The sequence below is a fragment of the Balaenoptera musculus genome, chromosome 5 (assembly GCF_009873245.2).
Source record: "Balaenoptera musculus isolate JJ_BM4_2016_0621 chromosome 5, mBalMus1.pri.v3, whole genome shotgun sequence".
Lineage (NCBI taxonomy): Eukaryota > Metazoa > Chordata > Mammalia > Artiodactyla > Balaenopteridae > Balaenoptera > Balaenoptera musculus.
The window spans coordinates 69,020,548-69,047,611 of NC_045789.1; the positions used below are offsets into that span (position 1 = coordinate 69,020,548).

General features: G+C 38.8%; 1 protein-coding gene across 1 annotated transcript in view; it reads left to right on the plus strand.

Annotated features, from left to right (window-relative positions):
* TXK (TXK tyrosine kinase) overlaps positions 1–24,224 on the plus strand; it is a 47,525-nt gene extending 23,301 nt beyond the window's left edge. Inside the window, exons 8-14 of the mRNA XM_036853258.1 lie at positions 924–998; positions 3,479–3,650; positions 13,607–13,823; positions 16,358–16,422; positions 18,590–18,708; positions 20,733–20,890; positions 23,580–24,224. Of these exons, the coding sequence (XP_036709153.1) occupies positions 924–998; positions 3,479–3,650; positions 13,607–13,823; positions 16,358–16,422; positions 18,590–18,708; positions 20,733–20,890; positions 23,580–23,648 (875 nt within the window). The 3' untranslated portion in view covers positions 23,649–24,224. The remainder of the gene's footprint in view (positions 1–923; positions 999–3,478; positions 3,651–13,606; positions 13,824–16,357; positions 16,423–18,589; positions 18,709–20,732; positions 20,891–23,579) is intronic.
* Positions 24,225–27,064: the final 2,840 nt, after the last annotated feature.

Consider the following 27,064-nt stretch of genomic DNA (forward strand, 5'->3'; position numbering starts at 1 on the left):
CTACTTCATCTACTCTACTTCACTCATCATCTGCTTTTTCTTGTGTGTGCATGTACTTGTTTATTTTCTCTCTTCCCACTGGCATGTAAGCTTCATGAGAGTAGGGACCATCACTGTCTTACTCACTGCTGTCTCCCACCATCTAGATAATTCTTGGCACAAAGCAGTCTTTCAAGAAATGTTAGTTGAAGAAATAAATAATAAATGTTTGTTGAACAAAAACTGAAATCGACTATATAGAATACTACATGTGGACCCAATCAAAAGAAGTCTCATTACTCTACCATGCTATTAAAAAATAATAATAAACTACTCTCAAGAGGAGGATGGGGAAATGGGTACACTTAAACACTGTTGGTGGTTGAATGAATTAGTACAAACTTTCTAGGCACTCTTTGATCAGGAAGTCACATTTTAAGGAATTTATGCCTGAGGCAATAATTTGAGAGGTGCATACAAATATATGTTCAAAAATATATAGCATATTTTACAATAGTGAAATCTTGGAAATAATTTTAAGGTCTATTTATAGTCATTGACATATGTCAGTTACATTTTGAGTGTAAAAATCTTGGAGCAAAACATTTACATTTCTATGAAACATATCAGATGTTTTAAACACGCATAAGGAAATTTTTGCAAAGATGTTCACCAAAGTGATAACAGTGTATCTCTGGATACTAAGATTTTGTAAGGGACCTTTATTTCATCTTTGTATTTTCTTGGATTCTTTAGTTTCTGTTCAATGAGCATATATTATTTTGTGAAAAGTGTTTTTCTAATGGGAAAAATAAGCAAACAGACTAACTGTAGAATGCTTTTTTGTCTGATCTATTTAAGGAATAGCACTATATTCTAGTATATTTCGCTTTTTCTTTTGTACTAATAATTAGGATTGAAATGCTGACTTTTTTTCTCCCCAGGGCTCATGTCCCGTCTCCGCCACCCAGTTGGGCTGATGGGCAGTTGTTTGCCGGCCACAGCTGGTTTTAGCTATGGTAAAGTATGCACATGTGCTCAAGTAAAAATCAAATCCAGTGAAGAACCTACCCCAAGTTCCCTTTATGTTCTTTAAATTCTCAGCTCTTTTGAGGTAGAGTCTGTCTAGATACATTTCTTCTAAAAGTTTAAATCTCCCTTCTGAGACGTTTAAATATAAAACAGCTCCTAAGAGCATTTAAACTTTGGGGGAAAATGTTTCACTTTTACTTCAAATTTCATTATACATTATTTGGAACCCTTTTGATAAATTCCAGTTCTTTTTATTTGAACGTTTGGGTTGTTGCTCTCTGGTTACGTGGGTGGCTGGGAAATGACTTCTCCCCAAGAGAACCTGCTAAAGTGAGTTGCTAAAAGTGTCCTTGTCACCTTTTTCGAATAGAACTTGGACCAAGTTTGATTTGAACTATTTTCTAGTGAATGTGATAGTTGCAAATCTGTGAGAATAAATAAGAGCCAAAGAATCCTGCTTTCTAATTTGGTGATACTTTATTTCCTTAAATTTATCTCATTAGGGGGACTCAGAATATACTGAAGAAAAAAAAAAAGATAACACAATTATTGTTAACAGATAAGCAGGACTCAGGGTCTCTGTGAATTGGGATGGAAAGGTGATTTCAGGGTGTTATGGGTGCCTAGATTATTCCTCTGCCCCATAAATACTATATGTTTAAAAAATTCTATCATTAGCCATTTATCTAAGTTAAACATGGTCCTTTTTAGTTAAAAAACTTTTCAATTTTTCACTATCCAGAAGAGTGCACAGTTCATAAGTCTGGTTTTGACTACTTTATATAAATGAAGTTGGACACCGGGCATCCATGTCTGGCTTCTTTCTTCCATCCTTCCACATGTGAATTCACCCACGATGTTGGGTGTGGTTGGTCCACCTGCATTGCGGTGAACTGCTACGCTGCATGACTATACCGCAATGGATTTGCCCATCCTTCTTCAGATAGCCTTTTGGGTTGTAACCAATTTTTGGCTCTTCTAAATAATATTATTATGAACATTCTTGTATGCCTTTTGATAACGTTTAATACACACATATGCCCCGACAATGATGGATATATACTTAAAAGTAGAATTGCTGGGTCGTAGAGTATGAACATACTCAGATTTAGTCAGTTTTCTAAAGAGTTTATACCAGATTATACTTTAATCAAGAGTGTATGGACGTTTCAGCTGTTCCACATCTTTGCCCTTGCCAATATTTGGTATTCTTATGGTTTTTGTTTGGTTTGGTTTGGTTTTTGTTTTCATTTTAGCCAATCTGGTGCATGTGTAGTGGTATCTCATTTTGGTTTAAATATGCATTTCCCTGATGACTAATTATGTTGATCAACTTCTCATAGGTTCAGTGACCATTTGGATATTCTCTTTTGTGAGAGAATACACTATTCAAGTTTTTTTTTTTTTAACCCTTAAAGAATAGGATTATCTTCCTTTTCCTAATCGATTTATTCTTATTTTGAATAGGAATTCTTTGTTGGTTATATGTTTTAAGAAATATTTTCTCCCTGTCTGTGGCTTACATTTTCATTTTCTTAATGGGGTGTATTTGATAAATAGGATTTTTATGATGTATAATCTATCAGTATTCTCCTTTATAGTTATATTCTGTTGAATAAATCTATGCCAGTCCCAAGGTCATGAATATATTCTCCCATGTTATTTTAAAAACACACCTACTATTGGGAAGGGGAGTACCTTGCAAAGCCTGGTACAAGGGGTCACTGGCCATTACAATTCTTTTAAATGCATTATTTTAAAGTTCCAGCAGATGGTGGTGTTGCTATATAAAAGTGGTTACTAAAAAGTTAAGATTTAATTCTCAGAGTTTTCCAAAGGGTTATTTTAAAAACAGTTCTTTTTTTTCTTGATTTACTTCTGTAGAGTGAGAAATATTCAGTAATGCAAGCATCATTTCAAACATACACTTAGATATGGGTTAGAATCTTAATATTGAAAATATTTATCAGATGAATTGATTAGACTTTTCGCAAAGGAGAAAGGGCAGGAAAGCCCTTTAGGGGTGGGAGTGGGCAAAGGAACAATAAAAGAAACTGAGTTGGGGGACCCCAAATTTTATCTAATCTCACAGGTTTACTCACCAGGATAAAAACAGACTGGGGGCATACATATTTAGGTTCCAGGTCTGGTTTCGGCAGGTTTAGTTTAGAAAGGCACAGAACTGTTTCATCCTGGGTCTCTCTGGAAAGAGAAAGCATGTTTTGATATCCATAATTCCTCTCCAAGTAAGTGAGGTTTGTATATTTATACTTGAATTCTGGAATTATACTTTTAAGCCACAATAAGAGTATTAAAAATGGTTACAGGTCCTTTCCACTCATTTATAAATTTTTTAAACCTCTCTGAAAAAGAAGAGAATAGGTCGAGAAAATTCCTAAATCTTTTCTAGCTCTAAAAATTTAACATGTTTTTCCTTATTTGTAACGTGGATGTTTTACTTTTCTAGAAAAGTGGGAGATAGATCCATCTGAGTTGGCTTTTGTAAAGGAGATTGGAAGCGGCCAGTTTGGGGTGGTCTATTTAGGCCAATGGCGAGCACATGTCCAGGTAGCTATCAAGGCCATCAATGAAGGCTCCATGTCTGAAGAGGATTTCATTGAAGAGGCTAAAGTGATGATGTAAGTACATACAATACCCAGATAAGTATCGTACAACATCCTGGTGTCATGGAAAGAACACAGATTTTGGAGTCAGTCACATCTGGATTTGTGTCACAACTCTGCCCAAGCTAGTTGTGGGACCTGGGCAAATTATTTGACCTCTGTGTCACTTGGGTGAGTTATTTCACTTTTCTAAGCCTCAATTTTCTCACCTGTAAAATGGGGATAACAATACCTCACTCACTGGATCAGCGTGTGAATTGAATGAGATAATCTATGAAAGTGACAAGTAGGTGTGTTCTTTTCAGCTCAATAATAGGTGCTTAATGACTACATTTTTTTCCTTTTCCCAGAAGCAAAAATCTTGATTTTGTCTAAATAGTAATATAAGGATATACTATTTGCTTTCAGAGAATTCAAGAATCATGAGTTCTAACAGAAGTGGCTCTTTGCAGATCACTGGACGCTGCTCTTAGCTTCTCGGATTTCCCAGATTCAGCCTTTTGCCTCACTTGAACCTGTGGCTATGGTTTATGTCAGTTACCTGGGCTGGACCAGGATAGGCCAATAATTTAGCACAATTCAAACCAATATTCTTTAAGTACTTGTTGAACATTTACTTAGAGGAAGAGCAATGTGGTAAAGAAGGAAGACCGCAGGTGGCATTACTTAAATTCTGTTTTATTATCCAAAGCAATTTAGTTCTGTTCCAAATTTGCAGACCCCAGTTGACAAAAACAAAAGCAAACCCCCCAAAACCAGTGGTGATTAACTTGATCCATTATTTGAAGGCAGAGCAATGTGTCTCTTGGGGCTCTCAACCCATACTCCAAGTACTATCAAAATACTCTTTCCATCCACTTAGAATAAAATGAATTCTCAGAGAAGTTAATGATAAACACAACTTTCCAGTGGTATCAGTTTCTCAAAGATGTTTTTGTGCCCCTTGGTTACCCTACTGGCCTTTGCTCCCTGATACTACCTGCATCAGACCATGGTTTTCCTACACCTAAAGGACAGACAAAAATTATATTCCTGTGTGTTGGATTAAATAGATACAATAAGAAAAGAATGAAGGGGAGACATATGATTCAGGGAAAGTTGAAGTCATACTAGAATCGCTATCAAAAAGAAAGAAATAGAATTTAAATCCCCCTTCTGAGATGTTTAAATATATGCATCTAGGAACTTCCCTGGCTGTCCAGTGGTTAAGATTCCACACTCCCAATGCAGGGGGCACGGGTTTGATCCCTGGTCGGGGAACTAAGATCCCACATGCTGCATGCTGTGGCCAAAAATTAAAATAAATAAATAAAAAATAAATATATGCATCTCATAAAGGCAATTTAAACTTTTGGGGAAAAGGTATCACTTTTACTTTAAATATCATTACACATTGTTCAGATCCCTTTTGATAAACTACAGTTCTTTTTATTTGAATGTTTGGGTTGTTGCTGTCTGGTTACTTGAGTGTCTGAGAAATGACTGCTCCCCAAAAGAACCTGCTAAAATGAGATGTCTAATATCTATCACAATGTGAGGAGTCTAGAAAGGCTCAAGCCTGGGCCCAGGATCTCTGAGGAAGATATTTTGAGGGCAATGGAAGATGCATGGAGTGTGGAGAAGAGAAATAGTTCCTGTCAGTTTATGGAGGCAGGAATTAGGCTACAGGCTAATTTTTAAGTCATTTCAGATGGACATAATGTGTTCTTGGGTTTGAACACAGTTGATTTTTTTTCCTGATTTTTTGATTGTGAGGCAGGAAAAGTCCCATTCTAATATCCTTTTGCAAATACATTCATTTTTAAAAAGTTAAATAGCTGACATACATTGGGCTCTATCTGCCAAGAATATACAGCTTGGCATATTACCTTCCTTTTTGTAAGCATACAGCTTCAATGTCACCTCTACCAGGAGAGCTCCCCTGTCTACCCTGTTTAATTGGCAGTGCTACCCCCAAATACTTTCTGTTGTATCACCTTGTATTAGTTCCATCAAAGCACTTGTCACTACTCCCAACCTTCACATGTATTTGTTTTGTTTCTCCCCCAGTAGAACGTAAGCTCCATGATAATGGGACCTTATTTATCTCTCTTCTACAACCGGGTGAGTGCTTAAAATAATGGCTAGCATGTAGTTGGTGTTCAACAAATATTTATGGATTATTGAATGAGTTAATGAATCCTCACCACATTTCTATGAGGTAGGTTCTATTAAGACCCCAATTTTAGAGATTGGTTCAAGATGGCGCAGTAGAAGGACGTGTGCTCACTCCCTCTTGCGAGAGCCCCGGAATCACTGCTGACTGCTGAATAATCGTGGACAGGAAGACACTGGAACTCACCAAAAAGATACCCCACATCCAAAGACAACGGAGAAACCACAATAAGACAGTAGGAGGACGCAATCACAATAAAATCAAATCCCATAACTGCTGGGTGGGTGACTCACAAACTGGAGAATACTTATACCACAGAAGTCCACCCACTGGAGTGAAGGTTCTGAGCCCCATGTCGGGTTTCCAACCTGGGGGTCCGGCAACGGGAGGAGGAATTCCTAGAGAATCAGATTTTGAAGGGATTTGATTGCAGGACTTTGACAGGACTGGGGGAAACAGAGACTCCATTCTTGGAGGACACACACAGAGTACTGTGTGCACTGGGACCCAGGGGAAGGAGCAGTGACCCCATAGGAGACTGAACCACACCTACCTGCTAGTGTTGGAGGGTCTCCTGCAGAGGCGGGGGGTGGCTGTGGCTCACCATGAGGACAAGGACACTGGCAGAAGAAGTTCTGGGAAGTACTCCTTGGCGTGAGCCTTCCCAGGTCTGCCATTAGCCCCACAAAAGAGCCAGGAAGACTCCAGTGTTGGGTCGCCTCAGGCCAAACAACCAACAGGGAGGGAACCCAGCCCCACCCATCAGCAGACAAGAGGATTAAAGTTTTACTGAGCTCTGCCCACCAGAGCAACACCCAGCTCTACCCACCACCAGTCCCTCCCATCAGGAAACTTGCACAAGCCTCTTAGATAGCCTCATCCACCAGAGGGCAGACAGCAGAAGCAAGAAGAACTACAATCCTACAGCCTGTGGAACAAAAACCACATTCACAGAAAGATAGACAAGACGAAAAGGCAGAGGGCTATGTACCAGATGAAGGAACAAGATAAAACCCCAGAAAAACAACTAAATGAAGTGGAGATAGGAAACCTTCTAGAAAAAGAATTCAGAATAATGATAGTGAAGATGATCCAGGACGTCGGAAAAAGAATGGAGGCAAAGATCGAGAAGATGCAAGAAACGTTTAACAAATACCTAGAAGAATTAAAGAACAAGCACCTAGAAGAATTAAAGAACCAACAAACAGAGATGAACAATACAATAACTGAATTGAAAAATACACTAGAAGGAATCAATAGCAGAATAACGGAGGCAGAAGAACGGGTAAGTGACCTAGAAGACATGATTGTGGAATTCACTGCTACAGAACAGAATAAAGAAAAAAGAATGAAAAGAAATGAAGACAGCCTAAGAGACCTCTGGGACAACATTAAACGCAACAACATTTGCATTATAGGGGTCCCAGAAGGAGAAGAGAGAGAGGAAGGACCCGAGAAAATATTTGAAGAGATTATAGTCGAAAACTTTCCTAACATGGGAAAGGAAATAGCCACCCAAGTCCATGAAGTGCAGAGAGTCCCAGGCAGGATAAACCCAAGGAGAAACACACCGAGACACATAGTAATCAAATTGGCAAAAATTAAAGCAAGAAAAATTATTGAAAGCAACAAGGGAAAAATGACAACATACAAGGGAACTCCCATAAGGTTAACAGCTGATTTCTCAGCAGAAACTCTACAAGCCAGAATGGAGTGATGTGATATATTTAAAGTGATGAAAGGGAAGAACCTACAACCAAGATTACTCTACCCGGCAAGGATCTCATTCAGATTCGACAGAGAAATCAAAAGCTTTACAGACAAGCAAAAGCTAAGAGAATTCAGCACCACCAAACCAGATCTACAACAAATGCTAAAGGAACATCTCTAAGTGGGAAACACAAGAGAAGAAAAGGATCTACAAAAACAAACCCAAAACAATTAAGAAAATGGTCATAGGAACATACATATCGATAATTACCTTAAACGTGAATGGATTAAATGCTCCAACCAAAAGACACAGGCTCGCTGAATGGGTACAAAAACAAGACCCATCTATATGCTGTCTACAAGAGACCCACTTCAGACCTAGGGACACATACAGACTGAAAGTGAGGGGATGGAAAAAGATATTCCATGCAAATGGAAATCAAAAGAAAGCTGGAGTAGCAATCCTCATACCAAATAAAATAGACTTTAAAATAAAGAATGTTACAAGAGACAAGGAAGGACACTACATAATGATCAAGGGATCAATCCAAGAAGAAGATATAACAATTAAAAATATATATGCACCCAACATAGGAGCACCTCAATACATATGGCAACTGCTAACAGCTATAAAAGAGGAAATCAACAGTAACACAATAATAGTGGGGGACTTTAACACCTCACTTTCACCAATAGACAGATCATCCAAACAGAAAATTAATAAGGAAACACAAGCTTTTAATGACACAATAGACCAGATAGATTTAATTGATATTTATAGGACATTCCATCCAAAAACAGCAGATTACACTTTCTTCTCAAGTGCACACAGAACATTCTCCAGGATAGATCACATCTTGGGTCACACGTCAAGCCTCAGTAAATTTAAGAAAATTGAAATCATATCAAGCATCTCTTCTGACCACAATGCTATGAGATTAGAAATCAATTACAGGGAAAAAATCGTAAAAAACACAAACACGTGGACGCTAAACAATATGTTACTAAATAACCAAGAGATCACTGAAGAAATCAAAGAGGAAGTAAGAAAATACCTAGAGACAAATTACAATGAAAACATGATGATCCAAAACCTATGGGATGCAGCGAAAGCAGTTCTAAGAGGGAAGTTTATAGATATACAAGCCTACCTCAAGAAACAAGAAAAATCTCAAATAAACAATCTAACCTTACACCTAAAGGAACTACAGAAAGAAGAACAAACAAAACCCAAAGTTAGCAGAAGGAAAGAAATCATAAAGATCAGAGCAGAAATAAATGAAATAGAAACAAAGAAAACAATAGCAAAGATCAGTAAAACTAAAAGCTGGTTCTTTGAGAAGATAAACAAAATTGATAAACCATTAGCCAGACTCATCAAGAAAAAGAGGGAGAGGACTCAAATCAATAAAATTAGAAATGAAAAAGGAGAAGTTACAACAGACACTGCAGAAATATAAAGCATCCTAAGAGACTACTACAAGCAACTCTATAAAATGGACAAACTGGAAGAAATGGACAAATTCTTAGAAAGGTATAACCTTCCAAGACTGAACCAGGAAGAAATAGAAAATATGAACAGACCAATCACAAGTAATGAAATTGAAACTGTGATTGAAAATCTTCCAACAAACAAAAGTCCAGGACCAGATGGCTTCACAGGTGAATTCTATCAAATATTTAGAGAAGAGCTAACACCCATCCTTCTCAAACTCTTCCAAAAAATTGCACGGGAAGGAATACTCCAAAACTCATTGTATGAGACCACCATCACCCTGATACCAAAACCAGACAAAGATACTACAAAAAAAGAAAATTACAGGCCAATATCACTGATGAATATAGATGCGAAAATCCTCAACAAAATACTAGCAAGAAGAATCCAACAGCACATTAAAAGGATCATACACCATGATCAAGTGGGATTTATCCCAGTGATGCAAGGATTCTTCAATATATGCAAATCAATCCATGTGATACACCATATTAACAAATTGAAGAATAAAAACCATATGATCATCTCAATAGAGGCAGAAAAAGCTTTTGACAAAATTCAACACCCATTTATGATAAAAACTCTCCAGAAAGTGGGCATAGAGGGAACCTACCTCAACATAATAAAGGCCATATCTGACAAACCCACAGCAAACATCATTCTCAGTGGTGAAAAGCTGAAAGCATTTCCTCTAAGATCAGGAACAAGACAAGGCTGCCCACTCTCGCCACTATTATTCAACATAGTTTTGGAAGTCCTAGCCACGGCAATCAGAGAAGAAAAAGAAATAAAAGGAATACAAATTGGAAAAGAAGAAGTAAAACTGTCACTGTTTGCACATAACATGATACTATACATAGAGAATCCTAAAGATGCCGCCAGAAAACTACTAGAGCTAATCAATGAATTTGGTAAAGTTGCAGGATACAAAATTAATGCACAGAAATCTCTTGCATTCCTATACACTAATGATGAAAAATCTGAAAGAGAAATTAAGGAAACACTCCCATTTACCACTGCAACAAAAAGAAGAAAATACCTAGGAATAAACCTACCTAGGGAGACAAAAGACCTGTATGCAGAAAACTATAAGACACTGATGAAAGAAATTAAAGATGATACCAACAGATGGAGAGATATACCATGTTCTTGGATTGGAAGAATCAGCATTGTGAAAATAACTATACTACCCAAAGCAATCTACATATTCAATGCAATCCCTATCAAATTACCAATGGCATTTTTTACGGAGCTAGAGCAAATCATCTTAAAATTTGTATGGAGACACAAAAGACCCCAAATAGCCAAAGCAGTCTTGAGGGAAAAAAACGGAGCTGGAGGAATCAGGCTCCCTGACTTCAGACTATACTACAAAGCTACAGTAATCAAGACAATATGGTACTGGCACAAAAACAGAAATATAGATCAATGGAACAAGATAGAAAGCCCAGAGATAAACGCACGCACCTATGGTCAACTAATCTATGACAAAGGAGGCAAGGATATACAATGGAGAAAAGACAGTCCTTTCAATAAGTGGTGCTGGGAAAACTGGACAGCTACATGTAAAAGAATGAAATTAGAACACTCCCTAACACCATACACAAAAATAAACTCAAAATGGATAGAGACCTAAATGTAAGACCGGACACTATAAAACTCTTAGAGGAAAACATAGGAAGAACAGTCTTTGACATAAATCACAGCAAGATCTTTTTTGATCCACCTCCTAGAGTAATGGAAATAAAAACAAAAATAAACAAATGGGACCTAATGAAACTTAAAAGCTTTTGCACAGCAAAGGAAACTACAAACAAGATGAAAAGACAACCCTTAGAATGGGAGAAAATAATTGCAAATGAATCAATGGACAAAGGATTAATCTCCAAAATATATAAACAGCTCATGCAGCTCAATATTAAAAAAACAACCCAATCCAAAAATGGGCAGAAGACCTAAATAGACATTTCTCCAAAGAAGACATACAGATGGCCAAGAAGCACATGAAAAGCTGCTGAACATCACTAATTATTAGAGAAATGCAAATCAAAACTACAATGAGCTATCACCTCACACCAGTTAGAATGGGCATCATCAGAAAATCTACAAACAACAAATGCTGGAGAGGGTGTGGAGACAAGGGAACCCTCTTGCACTGTTTGTGGGCATATAAATTGATACAGGCACTATGGAGAACAGTATGGAGGTTCCTTAAAAACTAAAAATAGAATTACCATATGACCCAGCAATCCCACTACTGGGCATATACCCTGAGAAAACCGTAATTCAAAAAGACACATGCACCCCAATGTTCATTGCAGCACTATTTACAATAGCCAGGTCATGGAAGCAACCTAAATGCCCTTCGACAGACAAATGGATAAAGAAGTTGTGGTACATATATACAATGGAATATTACTCAGCCATAAAAAGGAATGAAATTGAGTCATTTGTAGAGACGTGGATGAATCTAGAGACTGTCATAGAGAGTGAAGTAAGTGAGAAAGAGAAAAACAAATATTGTATATTAACGCATATATGTGGAACCTAGAAAAATGGTACAGATGATCTGGTTTGCAGGGCAGAAGTTGAGACACAGACGTAGAGAACAAATGTATGTACACCAAGGGGGGAAAGCATCCGGGTGTGTGTGTGTGTGTGTGTGATGAATTGGGAGATTGGGATTGACACATGTACACTGATGTGTATAAAATGGATGACTAATAAGGACCTGCTGTATAAAAAAATAAATAAATTTTTTAAAAAGACCCCAATTTTATACATGATAAAAAGGGAATTTTGAAAACTTATGTAATTTGACCACAGTTCCTCAACAAAACATTGGTAGTGTCTAATTGTAATCAAAACTGTGAACTGTATGGGTACCAAGTCCATAGTCTTAGCTAACATAATAATCAACAGATATTTATTGGTCAACTACTATATGCCAGATCTTATAATAGGAGGCATAATTGTTAACCAAAATTGTTGTCATTCCGTGTACGTTTTCCAGTGCACTAGCAGAGTAACTTCAAATCTCTACTGTGTTCTTAATTACTATATTTTGGAATATAGCCTAAATTGGGGGCCTGTACTCATGGTGTTTCCAGAGTACCTGCTAAAAGATTATTTAGGAAAATGAAAGAAAACCAGTCTTTTATTCAGCCCATAAATTTCTACTAAAATTAAAATTTTTTTCTTTATATTTTTACCATGGTTTATACTTTTTATAATACGTTCACATACATTATCTCATTTAATATTCACTAGAAGAAAGAAGGACAGGTTTTATTATCCTTATTTTACATGTGAAAAAACAGAGGCTTAGAAATTTTAAATAAGTTGCTCCTGGTCATGCATCAATAGGAGATAAAACAGCTTGAATTCAGCTCTTTTGTTTAGGAGCATGACATTTTCTTTAAATTATTATAACACTGCATTGCTTTTAAAGGATCCTTTATTTTAGTTGATCAACTATGGGTTTGTGTCTCTGGATGTAGCTTATTAGTAGCAGTGCATATAGAAAAATACGTGAACTAATTACATTTATAATAGTAAAAATATATAAGTAATTCTAATTTCCCTAAAAACTGAATACTATAGTCGAGAAGAAACAATAAACTTTTGAAGTATAAATGACTAAAAAGATTATTTTAGGGGGCTTCCCTGCTGGCGCAGTGGTTAAGAATCCACCTGCCAATGCAGGGGGCACGGGTTCGAGCCCTGGCCGGGAAGATCCCACATGCCGCGGAGCATCTAAGCCCATGTGCCACAACTACTGAGCCTGTGCTCTAGAGCCCGTGTGCCACAACAACTGAGCCTGCACTCTAGAGCCCACGAGCCACAACTACGGAAGCCCGCGAGCCACAACTACTGAAGCCAGGGCACCTAGAGCCCGTGCTCTGCAACAAGAGAAGCCACCGCAATGAGAAGCCCACGCACCGCAATGGAGAGTAGCCCCTGCTTGCCACAACTAGAGAAAGCCCGCGCGCAGCAACGAAGACCCAACACAGCCAAAAATAAATTTTAAAAAAAAATTATTTTAGTGTGTGTACTTTAACAGGCAGTATTTGAGGACTTGTTTGTGTGTGTGTGTCTGTGTGTGTGATTACTAAATACAGAGAAGGGTTTCACGTTGGTAAATGTTTTTCAGTCTTCAACTTAATCTAAAAATTTCCTTTAAATGCCTTTATTCTTTAGAATTTAATATTCTTTTTAATGTGCATCAATCACTCTTTCCTCCCTCCTGTCTGTCCAGAATTTTTTGTCTAAGCAGCTGCAGTTGGGGAGGTTGAAACTGAAGGAACAGGAACTGGGCAAGGAGCAGCAGTATTGAGGAAGCAAAAGGCTTACAAAATGGAAAAGAGAACAGCAGAACATGGAGCGTGTACTATTCTGTATGTACAGTGACTTAGGAAGTACTGCGTAAACTCTCAACCCCCCTTTCTCAGCGCATAAAGTAGAAAGGAAACTGTTCTACTATCTCTGTGGTTGGGTTAATTTTAATCATAGCTTGATGATGAACATTATATGGAGCTGGTAAATATCACCAGTTGATTTCAAACACTTCAGAATGCAAAAACGGTTCGGGTCTGTGTTTTTCTTCAACAGGAAGTTATCTCATTCAAGGCTCGTTCAGCTTTATGGAGTGTGTATACAGCAGAAGCCCCTTTATATTGTGACGGAGTTTATGGAAAATGGCTGCCTGCTTAACTATCTCAGAGAGAGGAAAGGAAAACTTAGGAAGGAGATGCTACTGAGTGCATGTCAAGATATCTGTGAAGGAATGGAGTATCTGGAGAGGAACTGCTTTATCCACAGGGATTTAGTAAGTACGGTGCAAATTTGCTGATTATGTATATATTACACTTGTATTCAGAAGGACATGATAAGTTAGGACTTTCAATACTTTGAATAATGCATTCTTTGACTTAATTTTTAAACATTTTCCTATTTGTGTAACCTGTTGGGAAATGTAGCTTTATTTTTAATTGCTCATTGATGCTGGAGCCAAGTAAGGTGTTACTCTAAATACGCCTTGAAGTAATTAATCACCACACTAATCAACTAACTAAAACTAATTTACTTTTCTTTCCTCTTCCCCCTCTCTTCTTCCTTCTCTTCCTTCTATCTTTCTTTCTTTCAACGAATAATCAAATATGTATTGAGTGCCTATATATGCCACGCACTCTGCCAGGTGCTGGGTACAATGCTGAAGAACCCCAGTGGGTCTCACCCAGGGGTGAAACTGCCTCAGGTGGAGGTGGTTAGGTTCTTGCAGTATCACAGCAGCACTACTGGCATTTTTGAGAAGGAGTCAAAATGCTAAACCATTCTGTTGCATAATGCTCAGAACAGCTCTCCAAACAAATAAAGAAGATTGAAGCTTGACTTGCCCCCAAAGCAAATAGCTCTGCTTCCCTGCCTTGCTACCTCCCCTTGAAAAACATTTTCTATCTGCTCCATATTTATTCATGATATTCATACTATTCCTTCTATGTCCTTCCATTTCTCATTTCTAAGTTCCCAAATTAAATCCAATGAGAATTTGAGAATTTCTGAGAAATCCCTGATACTGTCATCTAGAGGTAATCCTGAACTTCCATCAGCCATCACCAGGGTGACCATATTATTTATCGTTCAGGCTGGAATATTTTGGGGAGAGAAAGGAGGCATAATTTCATTGGCCCTAGCACACCATTGCTTGCCCTACACATGACTTAGAACTGTCAGAGCATTTATTATTTACTACTTCCTATAATAGTTGTTTACACAAATATTAGACTCTAAACCCCTTGACATCAAGGCGTAGACTTCTGAGCTGCAGTTCAGCATCATGAGAATACAAGTTGCCAATCAATGGCTGTCAAACTTAGCTGTACATTAGAATCACCTGGGAGGTTTAAAAACATCACAGTACCCAGCCCATACCGCTGACCAATGAAATCAGAATCTCTGCGGGTAGAATCTAGTCTTCAGCATTTTTGGAAAATTTCCCTGGTGAGTCCACTGTGCAGTCAAGATCGAGAACCCTGCTCAAGAGCTAGTTGAAATCTCGCTTTTGTTTCTTACTAGCCATGTGAGCTTGAGTAAGGTAGTTAACTAGTAAAGTGGTATTAATTATAGCACCTCCCACATATGGACTTGTTGGGAGGATTACATGAATTAATATGTGTAAGCACTTAAAACACAGTGTCTGGCACATAGAAAAGCTCAGCAATGCTCGACCATTGTTTTGCGTGCCTCATGGCACATTCCCCAGGGTCCAGCCCATAGTAGCCATTGAGCACATTTTTGAATGTATGGCTCTGGTATCAATTCCACCTAACTCACTTTCCTGGTCTCTGCAGTTTGTCCTTCCTGATAAGGATTAGAATTCAAAATTCAGTTAGGTGACAGTTCTGGTTATTCTATTTGCTCCAGGTGGCTTCCTGCAGACCCTCCTAGTCTTGGTTCCTTCCTTGATTGCTTTCCTTTGAGTTCTGTTTTCTCCACCTACATGCCACTTAAAATATATTAGCCAACTATGAATCTTTTCTCAGTCGAGGGTTTGCCTTGTGGTTTAGCTTTGAGATCATTTGCTGGCACTTGTCAACATCTTCCAAACTGGCTCCTTCTGGCTCTCCATTTCAAGTTTTTTGCTTTTGTTTTTGAACTAACTGAACCACAAATTAGCTCAAAAGAGAAAAATTCTATCAAACCATTGGCCTACATGAGGCTAAATAACCAAGTCAATGATTTTCCTGACTAAGCTGACTGAAAATGGATTGTTTTGGCATCAAATAGATTGTTTCTGAATTATATAGTACTGTATTTAATTCACTGTGGTAATTTAATAAATATGAAAATATTGTAAAGAGTTATGTTCAATGAAATGTAAGTTTTAAAATACAGTTTCTTTGTTTTTATTAGCAATTATATATAATGACTATCCCAAAGATATACAATGACGATCTGTTATTTTTCATGCATATTGGACTTTCCTCTTTTTATTTATGAAGATAAAATTTTAAATACAAACTATTTTTTATACCAAGATACATAGTTTATTATCTCTTAGATTGAGTTAATCCTGATACTTATCAAGGATACTTCTTGAGAAAGATTACACATTTTAAAAAGGAAAAGTGTTAAAATTTCTTTTCATTTTTTTGTCATTTCTTCGAAAAGTCATTAAAATCCATCACATGAGGGCAAATACATTAAATCATATATAGCATCGATAGGTATCACCATGAAATAACATGGCTGTTCACACAGAGAGGTAGTGCTGGGGCCCAAAGAAACTAAGGAAAAGGAGAGTAGAAACTCTGGAAAGAGAAACTTTGTATTCACACGTGGGTTCTTTCCTTCTCCCTATAGGCCGCGAGGAATTGTTTGGTCAGTTCTACAAGTATAGTAAAAATTTCGGACTTTGGAATGACAAGGTACATGATATTCTTTTTGGTTTGTTTACTCACGGGAGGGAATCTTACATTAGTCTACAGACAAATTGAAGATGTTCTTGGCTTTACTTTTCTTTCTCTGGGCCAGTGTTGATGTGGTTGTATGGCCTGCTGACCCACTTTGAACTTTAGGACATGCACCAGTGTTCGCTGTGAGGGAAACGGAGGCTGTGGGCTATTCTTCTGATCTTCTTTCAGGTGGTTATTAATAAAGCTATGTCATATCTTAAAATTCAAAAGAATTTCTCAGTCTACTTATCATATATATAAGGTTAAGAAAAAAGCTTTCCTTGTATATGTATATTTCTGAAATAGAGAAAGAATAAATTTGTTTTCTCAGCTCTGATTTTTCTGTCGTCATCATGCATTTCTCTTATCAAGTGGAGTAGCTGACTCTAAGCCTACAGCACAAGAGTGTGGATCATCTGACCTTATTTTCAGCAACTCAGTGTGGTTTACATTTTGCATCTCCTTTCCTTCAGGTTGCTAGAAATTTCATCCCAGTGATTTCACGGTTTCTCCCTGATGCTCTTCAGGGTCACAATCCAAATTCTGTGTGTCTCATGGGGCCACATACTGGAGATGGCCTGTCTGGTCCCTGTTGTTATCCATTGACACTGGCTTCCTTACAGCCGCCATCCTCCTCTTTTGTCTTTGGCTGGCCATCCACACAGGTGGCCGCTGACTCATCTTGAATTTCTGTCTGTAAGATTCCTTCACACATTGACACTGGCTTCCTTACAGCCACCATCCTCCTCTTTTGTCTTTGGCTGGCCATCCACACAGGTGGCCGCTGACTCATCTTGAATTTCTGCCTGTAAGATTCCTTCATGTCTGATATTCGCCATGACTAGAGCTCTCCACGTGGCTAAGGCCCCATCTGCCTTGGCACACCCATAGCCATTTGTCCTCTGGAATCTTTCTGTGTTTCCCAGGGCTTGGCCTGGGAAAGAGGACACAGGTTCTGTTTTGCTCTTGAATCCCACCAACCGACTGTAGGGCAGTGGGGTCTTCTTTCGCTGCAGTGTGACCAGGGCAGCCCTCATAGGGTGCAGGGTACAGGACCCTACCTCAGCCTCCCCATGGTGTCTAATACTCCTTCCCTTTCTTTCGAATCTCTCCCACACCCCCAGCACAAGGGATATTTTTGTAGCAGAATGGATGGTGGTGGTAGTGAGATATCATTTGTATTCATGAGCCATTCTCCCAGATATTTTGTTCATAACTCAGTCCTTCTCCTTCTCTGGAAAGTCTAGACTTTTGAAACTCAAAAGCTATAAAAAAAATGGCTCTTTTCCTTTTGTTTTCTGTTATTCATTCTTTCCTCTAGTAGAATGACCTCTGGCTCAATAAAGGACTAAAGGTGCGGTGAGGTAAGGTATGTGGGAAACAAGTGGGTGTGTGGGGAAGCATTAATAAATATATTAATTTTATATTGAATATATATAGTATATATAGCATACTATATATATATATATAGTATTTCAAAAATACTATATTGCATACTCAAGGAGCTACATAGCACACGTTAGCTATCCTCTCTTTTCTCCAGATTCCCACACTTGGATGTTACTGTGTATGATTTTCAAAAAAGAGAGAGGGTTTAATTTTGTTGTGTTGTTATTTTTTTTAAAGGAGATGATAGTTGTTCCTGATTTATTTCCATTTGAATAAAGGCATTAGAGATTTTATACGCTAAATGTATTACGTTCAAATACTTTTATTTTTCCCCTTCTCTGTCCTGCAAAAATTATATGTATATAGAAAGAAAATAAGGCATCAAACTTCAAATTTATTCTTTCACATATATTTATCTTTTTAAAAAAATAACCTTGGTTGTTAGTGCATTCAGCATGCTTCTTTGCAGAATTAAGAATTTATCATAACTAATCAGTGGGGCATGTTTTAGACTGAAGAATTGCTATGGTTTTCTGAGATCCAAATACAATAAACGCAATTGAGGCTTGGTTTAAGGAGGAAACTCTATAAGGGCTACTTTCTCACTTTGATAGCAAGAAGAGAAGGTATACTGAACCTTTCTGTGGTAAAATACTTTGTATTTTAGAAATCAGAGTTAACTAAAAGGATTTGAAGTAAACTGAACTTAGAGGTAATTAACACAATGTGCTCTGAAATCTCATGGCCCTAGGTACGTTTTGGATGATGAATATATCAGTTCTTCTGGAGCCAAGTTCCCAGTCAAGTGGTCCCCTCCTGAAGTTTTCCATTTCAATAAGTATAGCAGCAAATCTGATGTCTGGTCATTTGGTGAGTGAATTTGATGTTCATTTGTTGGAGCTTGATTTAATAAAATAGAGATTGCTCTTTTTTTTTTTTTAAACTTTGGGTTTATTTATTTATTTATTTTTATGGCTGTGTTGGGTCTTCGTTTCTGTGCGAGGGCTTTCTCTAGTTGCGGCAAGTGGGGGCCATTCTTCATCGCGGTGCGCGGGCCTCTCACTATCGCGGCCTCTCTTGTTGCGGAGCACAGGCTCCAGACGCGCAGGCTCAGTAGTTGTGGCTCACGGGCCCAGTTGCTCCGCGGCATGTGGGATCTTCCCAGACCAGGGCTCGAACCCGTGTCCCCTGCATTGGCAGGCAGATTCTCAACCACTGCGCCACCAGGGAAGCCCGAGATGGCTCTTTAAAAAAAAAAAAATTATTTATTTATTTTTTATTGGAGTATATTTGCTTTACCATATTGTGTTAGTTTATACTGTACAGCAAAGTGAATCAGCTATATGTATACATATATCCCCTCTTTTTTGGATTTCCTTCTCATTTAGGTCACCAGAGAGCACTGGGTAGAGTTCCCTGTGCTATACAGTAGGTTCTCATAAAATAGAGATTGCTCTTTTAACTTTGACTTCTTAATATGATGTAGCTAAAGGTCTTCTTATAACTGTGTTTCTGTCTTAGGTGTTCTAAATACATCAGGCTGTCTTTGGCAACTGGTGTCATACACCTTCTTACATTGTTTGCCTTTTGGATCTTTTCCTTTCCCACTGAGCACTTGCTGTAAAACCGTAACAGAGTCTACTGATCTAGAAAACGAACTCAGCCAACTTTCCCACACCACAGAGACTTGCAAGGAAAACTGATCTTATGGCATCATTGAATCTTGAGTGTAATTAATAAACTTCATTGTCTGACTTTGAGTGATGCCATCTCATTTACATTATCACCTTCCTATTTTGTGAAATTAGACATAGGCTTCCTTGGGATCTAGCAATTGCTGTTTATATTGGGTAATGTTCTTCATTGAAAAAGAGATACTGTGGACCTCTGTCCCATGGAGTTTGTTCTTTGAGTTGACTTTCAAAAAATGGCAACAAATGTATAATAATCTATCTATTCTCTTTCACCTGTACCTTTCTGGGTGGCTTCTTGGCTTTGGAGAGACATCTGCACCCTCAAAGGGTGTGAATATTATTGCCCACAATAAGGTTAAGCTTGTATTGATCTCATTAGCTCTCCACTGACATGTGGTAGTCTTGGCAGGTGACATTATAAGCTCTACTGGAGAGCAGTTAAGTTGTGAGACCAGTGGATAGCAACACAAGGATCTCATCAGGTGGTTGCAGAACATTTAGAACTCCTTGAGTTTTACTTGACCACTTGTCTTTCTTCATCACTGTACAGTGAGCTTCTTGAGCATATAGACTGGTTTCAGTCTAAGAATCCTCTGGCTCTAGCATAGGCGTGGCCTCTGATCAATACCTAATACATATTTGTAGAATAAGTGAATAATTAAATGAACTCAAATTGGGAGCCTTGAAGGAGTTTCATCAATCAATCAATGATTTTTGAACACCTGCTTATAAACAGAGCCCCTGCCAGATTTTCTGGGACTCTACCCAGCAGTCTTTCAGTGGGAAGATGGGAACGCATGCCATCTACTGGCTGGTAAACTCTTGGCTTTAGCAGGCAGCAGGGGATCACACAATTCTGTCATTTTCTATGGAATGGCAAAGTTTCACTGATTTCAGGGTGTGGAGACATGAGCAGTACTTTGAAATGAAGATGCTGCCAGCATTCTTCTTCCAATAAGGAGGCAGTCATGACCAATGGAAAAGGAAAGGCATTGTTTTCACTTGGAATATATTCAGTTCATAGGCCTCTTCAAAAAGTAAGATGCACAGGGTCTGCTTCCTAGATAGAACTGCTGTCATTCTGGATGATTGTAACTCAATGACTGCAGGAGGAAAATAATGGGTTGTAATTTGAAACATCTGTTTCAGTTCCAAGTAACCATTTCTCTAACCTCTTATTTTCATGCATTTTATTTGCAGGAGTTTTGATGTGGGAAGTCTTTACAGAAGGAAAAATGCCTTTTGAAAATAAGTCAAATTTGCAAGTTGTGGAAGCAATTTCTAAAGGCTTCAGGCTGTACCGACCTCACCTGGCACCGATTTCCATATATGAAGTCATGTACAGCTGCTGGCATGAGGTGAGTGTCCCTTGCTTTCCTGCAAAGGTTGGCAGTTCCACCATCTGAGAGTAGATCTGGTTATCACCCACATTACTCCAGGACTTCGTCATGGCAGGAAAAGGTGTCTATTTCTCGGTAATGACCCCTGAGAGCCAGAAGAAGTACTTCCACTACAAAATCATTAATCCATTTTGTTTTTAACAATGGCCTTTCATCTGAGGAAACTCAGTGCATTTTTTAAGTCTTATCTTGCTGAAGTTGGTTCCTGCAGAAACTCTCAATGTTATAAAGCCTTAGTGATGCGACGTTTTACTCCTTTTAAGAACTGCTGGGTGGAAACTAAGGGTAGAATCAGGCTTGTTCAATTTCCACATTGAAAGAGAAGGATGGTGTTTGTATTTACTTCACTCTAATTTGTCTTGCTTTTCCAAGGCTAAAAGTAATGGGTTTCATCTCTCCTATGGCACTCAAGACTCCTGATAGAGAGATTAAACGAGAATAGAAATGAAGGCAGAAAGCGTGCCAGGAACTTCTACTGGGAAAATTATCTCCTGGGAGGCCAATTTCTCTTTTACTTGAAATGCCAAGCTTGAAAATAAAGCCAGAGGGTTTATATCCCATCTCTGTCTTTTCTGGGCACTCACTCAGCACACCCCTCCCCTTCATCAGACCCCTCTGTGATTCTGACAGTTCTCTCTTTCCAGCTGACTGATTCAGCCCAGAAAAAACTACAGCTGGATGAGGATTTCCTCCTGGCTGAAAAAGAAATCACTTGACTCCCAATTCACAAACACTAAAAAAATTCAATATTTCAAGAGTGACATGGTTGTTTCCATTCCAGAGAAGTATTAATTTTATAAAGATCCCCAGTGTATGAAAATACTTTGCATATGATTAACTGTTCTGCAAGGAATCTTGAAAGACATAAAAAATATTAAGTAAGCTGTTAGTAGCAAACAGATGTCTTAAGAGCATCTTTGCAATAACAATGTAAATAGCTTAGGAATATATATTGTATATTAAGCAATATACTTGTACATGCACATACAATATAATACTTATTGAGATTTTACATATCTGTGGAGAGGAGACAGAGAAAGGAGTATATAAGATGCTGACGAGAGGACGAAGTAAACGAGGCGCTTATGCACCTCTAGATTCAAATGTGATTATGTTAGCAGTGATACACTTGTTTCATAGGCTTTACTACCTGCACAACCTCAGCACCAGCAAAAAGCTCCACTATTTATTCTTGAAGTCTCAAGGAGGACTCTCATGTGTGCTCACATATCCTTCTGCTGTCCTTTAATTTTTAAATTTTATTTATTTTATTTTTTAAAAATTTATTTTATTGAAGTATAGTTGATTTACGTTGTGTTAATTTCTGCTGTACAGCAAAGTGATTCCATTATACATATATATACATTCTTTTTCATGTTCTTTTCCATTATGGCTTATCACAGGATATTGAATATCATTCCTTGTGCTATACAGTAGGACCTTGTTGTTTATCCATTCTATATATAATAGTTTGCATCTGCCAAACTCCCACTCCATCCCTCCGCCACCCCCTTCCCCCTTGGCAACTACAAGTCTGTTCTCTATGCCTGTGAGTCTGTTTCTGTTTCATAAATAAGCTCATCTGTGTCATATTTTAGATCCCACATATAAGTGATATCATATGGTATTTGTCTTTCTTTTTCTGACTTACTTCACTTAGTATGATAATCTCTAGGTCCATCCATGTTGCTGCAAATGACATTATTTCATTCTTTTTTATGGCTGAGTAGTATTCCATTGTATATATGTACCACATCTTCTTTATCCATTCGTCTGTCGATGGACATTTAGGTTGTTTCTTGCTCTCTCCTTTTATTGATGCCTTCTGTTTACAAGCCACTAAGGGTGGTGTCTCCCCGCTAACCCTGCTGCCAGGGACCTCTGTGAGAATGTGGCTACCATGAATAGTTCTATTTCCCATGGATTTCAAAGATGCCGTGGAGATTCTTCTTGGAGCCAAAGTCAAACCGCATCCCACTGTGAAGTAGGAAAAAGGCTCCAATCCTTGGTTTCATGGCTGGAGATTTTGTTGACTGAGCCTTAAGACAGCACAGTCTGTGCTCCAAGACCTGCAAAGTCCCTCATGAAAACATGCCTTTTGCTTTTTGACTAAAATCCATCTTTCTACAGGGGGTCAGGTGTAGTGAATAATTGGGGCTGAGCTTGGGGGCTTGGGGCTCTAGAGGCCCCTCTCTCCCAGCTCTTCCTTTACTCTGTGTATCAAGTCATCCAAATAGATCTCTAGGGCAGTACTGTCCAATGGAACTTTCTGTGATGATGGAAATGTGCTGTGTCTGCACTATCCAATATGGTAGCCACACCTGGCTATTGAAGAATTGAGAAGTGGCTAAGTGTGACTGAGAACTGAATTTTAAAATGTATCCTCTTTTAAGTAATTTGAATTTAAATAGCCACATGTGGCTAGTGTTTGCAGCTCTAGCTATTTTACTTTTGGAGTGCTCTCTACCCTTATAGTTTCTCACGCATGCCTCACTCAACTGCCATTCATGTCCTGCCTATCAGCCAAGATATCTTTCTCTTCCATTTGTGGTGAGCCAGCCCGGATCCAGGTCCTGCCAGCAAGTTCCAGAGCTGGTGTCTGAGTGGGTCTTAAGCTGAGCTGACCACCTCTACTTCCCTTTTCCAGAAACCTAAAGGCCGCCCGACGTTTGCTGAGCTGCTGCAGGTTCTCACAGAGATTGCAGAAACCTGGTGACCTGAAGAGAATGCCAACCCCGAGGATCGTGGTGCACGATGGTCACAAAAGGAAACCCTGGGTGGGGTCACTGATGGTGAATATCTTCCTTTAGAGTCGCTGACTCCTGGAAACAGTTCAAAGATCACAGGCTTTTCCAACTTTTTAAAGCTTAAGAATATTCTGACAATAATTTTTCTACGTGTGTTTGACAGTGACTTCTAAACTCGGATTTTTCTGTAATATTCTTCATGTCCCATATGTGAAGAAGGGAAAAATGCTCCATAGTGGTCTTATGGTGGCTGCTGTTCACAGGAAGAGCCCAGAGAGCCCTGAGCATACCTGACAACCTGATCCTTTACCGAGGAAAAGACTGAAGAGGAGGAACATCCTTTATTTTGGTGGCCCATGCATGGGAGATGAAAATAAATTCTGCCCGCTCCTGGAATAAAGGAGCCACCCCTGCAGAATCTCATGCTTTTGAACTGTACAGATCTATATGAAAAACGCACCTTTACAAACCACATGAATGTGGGCATTCTGGAACTGTCTTTCATAATCTTCCCTATGTTATTTAACAAATTATTTTTGCACAGATCTGATTATTTTGGAGACAGTTTCCGGTGTTCCAGTATTGAATAGTGTTATAGGAGAAAGTTCTTCTTTGAACAGGTCCTGGTGATGATTCTATTTCTAGTGAGATCCATTGTCCAGGACAATTCAGAACCCGAATCTCAATTCTGAGATTTCATACTTTGTACATGTGAACTTGGACAATTGAAGAAGCCTCATTTTGTCGTAGGAAGTACCTCCAGTACCTTTTCTAGAAGAGGACTTTCTTTTTCCACAAGAACAAGGGGAGGGCTTCCCTGGTGGCACAGTGGTTGGGAATCCACCTGCCAATGCAGGGGACACGGGTTCGAGCCCTGGTCCGGGAAGATCCCACATGCCGCAGAGCCTGTGCGCCACAACTACTGAGTCTGCACTCTAGAGCCTGCGAGCCACAACTACTGAAGCCCGCACGCCTAGAGCCCGTGCTCTGCAACAAGAGAAGCCACCACAATGAGAAGCCTGTGCACTGCAACGAAGAGGAGCCCTCACTCACCGCAACTAGAGAAAGCCCACATGCAGCAACGAAAACCCAACGCAGCCAAAAATAAAAAATAAGTAAAATAAATAAATTTAAAAAAAAAAAGAACAAGAGGAGGCAAAAACAAGATATTCAAATATTACACCAAGTTCCATTATTTCTGAAGTCCAGGGTATTGGATTCAAGATGAAAGAACCAGGAATCACAATTAAATCTTAATTTTTCATGTACCATTTGTAGGAATGATTGGAAATTGATCTTTGTCATCCTGAGTGCTTTGGAAGTACATAGGGAAAAGGGTGCTGCAGAAAGCTGGAGTCGTTACCATTAGGTTTAACAATGGGAGCCTATTATTTGTGGATTGTCCCACTCTGCATCATGGTTCTGGGGGAACGTGTTTTATGATTCTCATGAGATTCTAAGATGCTGGCTGTCAGTAGTTGTGACTTTTAAATCATATTTCCCCACTCCAGGACATCTTTCACTATCAGTGGTACTCAGTCAGTGTGCATTGAAATAGTGAGCATCAGACACAAGAATTATCAATCTTGATCATGCAAGGGGTGGTCTCAGAAATCTTTGAGATACTGTGCTGTTTCTGAAACTATCATCTCCCTTCTCCTAATGATTCCTGCTATGGGGAGGTGAGACAGAGGGCTCCTACTACTGAGACCTTAGTTCAAGTGAGATATGTGAAAGCCTAGCTCCAGAAGACATGAGACTATTTAACAGCAAAAGCCAAGGGAGGCGAGGTTAATATTATGACATAGGAAATAAAGAAGTATTAATATATGCAGGAAGATGTCTTTCTCAGGTTTTGCTAAGCTTAGAAGTCCCTACTCCCCCCTCCAAAAAAAAAAAAAAAAAACCAAACCCAAACACTGCAAACACAGGGCATCTACCACCCCTATAGATGCAATGCAGGGAGACAGTACAGAGCAGACTTATGCCTGGGGATCATATGGCAGCAGCTGGCACTCCTAAGAGCATATATTGGTGTTGGCAAGCAAATTCTATTCGTTTTAACAAGTCAGGAAAGTTTGAGACACCAAATTAGGAAAGGAACAACTGGATTGTCACATAGGTAACTGAGACTCCAGATTATGTGTGAATTTGGAATGTCTATGGACAGAGATTCAGCATTCTCCGTCTAGCAAAAGAAAAAAATTCTTTAAGAAGTAGTCACACGATTTCTCCTGGAAGAGAACTATGTTTTGCGATGAATCTCAATATGAGTTATTGATGTGGGCTCTCTGTGGGTAGCTTAACTAGTTTGGGGTGAGATAGTACAATACTTAATCAGCTCTGTGTTAGAAATGAACAGGAAGTTTAAGGGTTGGTTGTGGGTGAGAGTCCTAAAAGGAGAAGACAGGAGGTCAGAGGAGAGAGGAGAAGCTCAGAAAAATGGAAGGAATTTGGAGGCCAAGCAGAAGATATGATCAGTGTGAATAATAGGTTGGCAAGAATAGCCGAAGGAATTTTTTTCTTTAGTAAACTTTTTATTGAAGTACAATACACTGTCCCGCTATTGCATTGGTAACAGGTTTGACTGGCAATCAAACTCAGAAGACACAGTAGCGTTTGATCCAGCTCTTAGTTTGCTTAGCTTTTTAGAAGGATTGAGGACAGGAAAGAGCATGCACAGCCCTTCAGTCTCAGTGGAAGCCAACAATTCTCCATGTGCATCGATGCTTGGGCCCCTCCTCTCTTGCCTAGAGACTTGTATATAGTTGCTGGTGATGAGGCCATGGGGTGTGGGGTTCATCTTCATACAAAGAAGCTTCTCCCTGGGTTTATCACCCGTCATGTAGGCCTACAGATGATGGGTCTCCCAGCCCGTGTGCTGTCTCACAGATCAGAGATTTCACAGTGTGTAAAATACATGTCTGGCCTTGGTACCCAACATTCCAAATCTGTCTTAACTTGGGGACATATCTAGGGGACTGATGCTGGGAGAAGACAAACCTAAAATCCTCCCAGGAAGGTCTAGGTCTGGGAGAAAAAGAGCACAGGCCTGCTGTTAACCCTTTGCTCACATATACATAAACAAAAGTACACAAATCATATGTATATGGCTTAATTTTCACAAAGTGAATATGTCTGTGTAACTAGCACTCATATCAAGAAATGGTTACATTCTAGAATTTCAGAATCCATTCTCATTTCTATTTAAGTCATTAAACTAATAGTAATCAGTATCCTGATTTCTAACACCATGAATTAGTATGAGGTATTTTTGAACTTTCTATAAATGGAATCCTATGGTATGTACACTATGCGCCTGGCTTCTTTTACTTAGTACGTTTGTTTGATCCGTCCGTGTTGCATATAGTTGTATTCATTCATT